At 45.2% G+C, this 5,705-nt stretch overlaps 1 protein-coding gene across 1 annotated transcript in view; it reads left to right on the top strand.

Annotated features, from left to right (window-relative positions):
• The first annotated feature begins 2,072 nt into the window (after positions 1–2,072).
• LOC119420585 (transcriptional coactivator YAP1) overlaps positions 2,073–5,705 on the top strand; it is a 56,306-nt gene continuing 52,673 nt past the window's right edge. Inside the window, exons 1-2 of the mRNA XM_037688002.1 lie at positions 2,073–2,268; positions 2,581–2,819. Of these exons, the coding sequence (XP_037543930.1) occupies positions 2,613–2,819 (207 nt within the window). The 5' untranslated portion in view covers positions 2,073–2,268; positions 2,581–2,612. The remainder of the gene's footprint in view (positions 2,269–2,580; positions 2,820–5,705) is intronic.

The following is a 5,705-nucleotide window of genomic DNA, read 5'->3' as shown; positions in this document are numbered from 1 at the left end:
AGAGAGAGAGAGAGAGAGAGAGTGAAGTATAAAAGTTACAAAAACAAATGCCATAGCCCCACTCTCCTGAGCCGAACATTTTTATTTGCAGATGGCTAAAATATAAAAAAAATATGTGGAACTGTTGGAACAATTAAAGGTTAAATGAGCAACAATTTAGTCATGTTTGTGGTTGTGTTGTTTTGTCCTAATAACTCTGGAGATATCAGTCAGAAGAGCCACAAACAAACTGAGTCCCACAAGCAGCACACTCCCATAGTGGGAAAAAATCCAGTCCGTCCAGATGACCTGACTGAACATTGTTGGATTTTTAACTGGATTATTGAGCATGAACTTTGATGTTTTGAACCACTTTGGCAAGGCTGCCTCAGAGGAGTCGATCGAGGAGAGGGAAGGCCCCAGAAACCATCTTATCACAAGCAGACTGGAAGTTTGCTCTATGGGAGTGTGCTGCTTGTGGGGATCAGTTTGTTTGTGGCTCCTCGGACTGATGAAGTCCTTTGGATGAAGGACGAAACATATCAGAAAAAAAAAGAAACTGTCCAGATGGCCTGACTGAACATTGTTGGATTTTTTTTTCCTGGATCAATGAGCATGAAAGTACCTGTGACGTCAAAATTTTGTGATGAATACAAATGCATGTTTGGAAAGACAGCATTAATAACATATTGCAAAATAATTTTCAAGCTGCTGAGCCGCACAGTTGGTGAGATATTTGCATGCACAGTAACAGGAAGTGATGTCAAAGGGGAATACCAGCATGCAAACAGATAATTGCTACAATGACTAACATAGACAGCAGAAAAGAATCTGACATTTAGATTAATTAGAGTTACTATCAGAGATGAAGAAGAGTCAGGATTTAAATATTGTTTCAATTAACAAAAACCAGGAAGTTCCCCCTTTTTAAAGAGTTCTCCTTTGATGTCACTTCCTTTTTCACTTTGGCTGCACCAGTTTAAATGAAAATTTTTCATTCATTCAACCTTTATGTATACAGGTTAATCCCATTGAGCCTCGGGGACTCATTTACAAGAGAGACCTGATTTCTTTAACAAAGAGTGATGACAATAGTGGATAACAACGACAACAATAGACAGTCAAATAGACAGTAAAAGAGGCATACAATTTTTTTTTTTTTTTTTAAATACAAATTAAAATAAAATGAAAACCAAAAGGAAAAAAAAAAAAAAAAACAAAAAAAAAAAAAAAAAAACTGCTAGAATATAAGGCGGTGTAGAAAATTTAAAACAGGAACATATCTGCATTGGTTTTTGCCAGGAACTTTTTTCATTCATTCATTCAACCTTTTTTTAAACAAATAAGTCCCATTGAGCCTTGAAGACTCATTTACAAGTGAGACTTTGGTAGCTGTTTAAAGCCACTTAGAGAGGTGCCAGTTATGTGATAAATTAATAATATTATGTGTATTTAGTCAAACATTCTTCAATATTAAAATCTTGTCTTCCATTTTTGTATTTGTGGGATATGCATGTCCCCGTCACTTGAACTTTGATCCAAGTATACCTTTGATCTGCAGACATCATTTGTTCTCTCTGCTGCCCCTGCAGGCCATCAGGTGTAACAGCAGTTGTAGTTCTGCATGTCTGCCAGCAGGGGGCGGCAGTCCGCGGCCTGTTGCCGGGGTTCAGGCCAAACAGGCTCGGTTTGGGTTGGCTTCATCTCCGGGCGGATGTTTTCTCAGCGCAACTTCCCAATTTCCCTTCACCCAACATCCCCCCCCCCTCCACCCCCCTCAAAAAGAACTACTATTCAAGAGCCAGGATAAATGGCTCCAGTAAATCTGCTCATCCCAACCTCCTCCTGAAGATCTATTTGTTCTCACTTTCCAAAGAAAAACCGCACGAACTGAAATGTCACATCAGAGCAATAGAATAAAACTGACGTGATTTCCACCCAGGAGGGGGGCGGGGGGTCCTCTGGAAACAAAATAGATCAGTAAACTTTTCCTTGTTTGCCCTGGGACTCTGCGGCAGCTTTAAACCCCGCACACAACCCCGCCCCTCCCGCACTATCACATGAATCTAGGCTGAAGGCTGGATGGGGGGGAGAAGTTTACAACAAGTCTCCGGGTGAGACCAGTTTCTCATGTGCGCGTGCAGAGGTGTGCATGTTTTAACTTCGACGCGCGGCGCGTGGAAAGGCGTCCCGTGGAGGGTTTTTAGTCTCGGGCCGTGGACGAGTTTTGTCCCGCAGGAGAGCCAAGGAGAGAGGGGGAGTAGGGGGAGACGCTGCGGCTGCTTGAAGGTATGTGGGAGGCATGCTGAGCTCCGCCGCGAGAGGCTCCAGCTCCAGCTCTGCCTTCAGCCGCTCCTGTCGACTTTTGAGCTGAAACTCGGTGATTTTAGCCGCTGGAGCTTCAAACAACAGCTCAAAAGTCCTTTAAAAAAAAAGGGGGGGGGGGGGGGGGGGGGGGGGGGGGGGGGGGTGTGTGGGGGGGGGGGGGGGGTTAAAAAGTGTAAACAGACGGGTCCAGTCCTGCGCCGAGCTGGCCGCTTGGTTTGTTTCCTTGTTTGTTGGTTTGTTGACTCGGTTGAACTTTTACTTTTTTCTCGACAGATTTCTGCTTCGTGACTAAACTTTTCGGCGACATGGACGCGCACCGCGGCGGCGCGCCCCCGGCGGGGCAGCAGGTCGTGCACGTGCGCGGGGACTCAAAGACGGAGCTGGAGGCCCTCTTCAGCGCCGTGATGAACCCGAGCAAGGCGGCCCGGCAGCCGCAGTCTCTGCCCATGAGGAAGAGGAAGCTGCCGGACTCCTTCTTCAAGCCGCCGGAGCCCCGGGGCCACTCCAGACAAGTACTGCATCTGTGTACTCTCTGTGTACTTTATGTGTACTTGTACAGTAGGATGTGTGCTCAGGTCACCTACAGCTGCACACCACCCTCCTGCTGTGACTGGTGTCTCTGGCGCATTTGACCCAAACATGACAAGAAAGCAGGGGCACCTCTAGAACGTTTTTAAAGGGGGGCCAGTCGGGGGGCCACTGTTAAAAGTATTTTAAAAAATATAGGGAGATTTTTCAGTTTTTAATTCAAAATTTTGAGTATGGTATGCAATGTTTCTCCTACCATTATATAAGTGGGGGTGCCCCACCCCGTCAACAGAAATGAGCACCCTGCCTACCAAACCAAACTCTCCCACCCCACCCGGCACTGACATAGCACTAAGCTAGCAGCACAAAATACAGGCTCTTTAGCTGAAAAGCTAAAGGCAACGCTCACGTTGTCTCTCCTCTCAATCTGAACACCCCCCCCCCCCCCCAAACAGTGCGCAACTCAAACATGTCGCACTAAGCTAGCAGCGCGCAATACATGTGCTCTAGCTTAAAAGCTAAAGGCGCCTCTTCCCTCATGCTGAAAGCCCACCCCGCTCAAAAACTGTTGGTACAAGCTGCACTCAGACATGTCTCCACCCCCCACCCCACCCCCTCAACAAAAATCATGGATGAGATGAGCACCCCGCCATGGCAAGTTAACTAGAGGAAACACTGGTATATGTGTATCGACTAAGATCAAATATATGCATCACTCATGAGCACATGTCTATAAATAATTTGTAACAAATGAGTCAAATCAGCAGAGTCGTGGCTTGTTGCCAACAATTATTAGTTTGTTTACATTTGAACATGGAGGAAACACTTCAGCTGACAGGTTCTGTGTCCGTAAAATAATCCTCAGATGTGAACAGAGTCGGGGGGAGAACGATGGAGTCAGAGACGACAGGTCCAGAGAAAATTTAAAATTCTTCTCTTCTGAAAAGAAACCGACTAGAAGCTGCGAGGACGAGTCGACAGATGTTATTTTGGAGGAAATCGAGTGGTAGAGAGCGTTAAAGCAAAAAAAATAATCATCTTCCTCTGATCTGTGAGAGGTTCTGAGCTCGGACAATTTCCACACCTGTTCGTAAATGATCACTGAATTTAGTTGTAAAGAAATACAAGGAATATCCTGATGCATGCTCAATAATCCAGGTAGAAAAACCTGGTCCAAGGTACCTGGATTATTGAGCATGCATCAGGATATTTTGAACCACTTTGGACAGGATTGCCTCAAACTAGTTAGAGAGTTTGAGAAAACAGCAAGGAAGAGGGCAGACTACAGGAACCATTTGCGATTCAACCTCAGATGTCGACAAAGTGGCATCATTCCCAAGAGCCTGGAACTAAAATCTTCGGTCAGCGGGCACCGGGCAAGCAAGATCCTTCAGAAGGCACAGACCCAGCTACTGAATGAACGGGTGAGACAGACCAATTTTACTATTGAGGCCTTGAAGGCCAAAGAAGAGCACATTAAACAAAAACTAACTACATGCCTAGATCAGACCACACTTCAGCAAGTGATGGACTGTACAGATTGGGCACGCTTAGCACAGCATGTCAAGTCCAAGACTCGACAACAAAACAGTTTAACGTACTAATAGCTCATCAACACCATCACTATTCCAATAACAACACATTCAGTGTAGGACAACACTCCAGTAGTCAATTACATGCCAGGGAGACAGAAAAGTGGGTGAAGAATTTATCTGACAGACAGCTCACCCAGCCGGAGACAGAGATTCTTGCCAGGGGACTGAACTTTGCGGTTGCACCAAGTAGAATTCCTCTGGTGGAGATGATCACAGCTACTGAGTCAGCCATCCGCAACAACAAAATTAAAGAGGCTGAAGCAGAACAGCTCAGAATCAAAGTTTCAGCCTGCCTCAGCAATGCCAAACCACCACCTTCCAACATCAGTAGAGAGGAGAGGGATGCACTCACCACTCTTAGCAAGGACAAAAACATCATCATTCTCCCAGCAGACAAAGGAAGGTGCACAGTGATTTTGAACCAGAAAGACTATCATGAGAAAGTTATGACACTCCTTAGTGACTTAAACACTTGTGAACCTCTGAAAAGAGATCCAGGAAGTGGTTACAAGAAGAAATTGATAGATTGCCTGAAAAATTTGGAGCAGGACAAGGCTACTGACCGTTTTCTGTACCACAGACTGTACCCAGGGGAGGCCACACCTAGTCTGTATGGTTTACCTAAAATCCACAAACAAGGTGTACCTTTAAGACCAATTGTTAGCATGATTAACTCTGTCACTTACAATGTTTCCAAATATCTGGCGTCTGTACTCATCCCTTTAGTTGGCAGCTCAGAACACCACATACAGAACACCATGGACTTTGTGGATAAGGTGAGGGATGTCATCATGGAGACTGATGAAACAATGGTCTCTTTTGATGTCACATCACTCTTTACGTGCATTCCTGTTGATGATGCAGTAGAGGTGGTCAGTTTAAGATTAAAATCAGACACCACTCTGAGCAGCAGGACCACACTTTCTACAGAACAACTGTGTCAACTCTTGAAACTGTGCCTGCAGTCAACCTACTTCACATATGGGGAGCAATATTATAGGCAGAAACATGGGTGTGCTATGGGGTCTCCAGTTTCTCCTATTGTTGCCAACCTGTACATGGAGGAGGTAGAAAAGAGAGCCTTGACGTCCTTTTCAGGGACACCACCAAGTCATTGGTTCAGGTATGTTGACGACACCTGGGTTAAAATTAAATCTCAGGAAGTCCAACATTTTACTGACCACATCAACTCTGTGGATAAATACATCACGTTCACACGAGAAGATGAAAAAAATGGCAAGTTGGCTTTCTTGGACTGTGAGGTCTCAGTCTCTG

This window comes from Nematolebias whitei, chromosome 14, assembly GCF_014905685.2.
Source record: "Nematolebias whitei isolate Nwh7 chromosome 14, NemWhi1, whole genome shotgun sequence".
Taxonomy (NCBI): Eukaryota; Metazoa; Chordata; class Actinopteri; order Cyprinodontiformes; family Rivulidae; genus Nematolebias; species Nematolebias whitei.
Note: the sequence above shows the minus strand (reverse complement) of the source record. Positions and strands in the feature narration are given on the sequence as shown.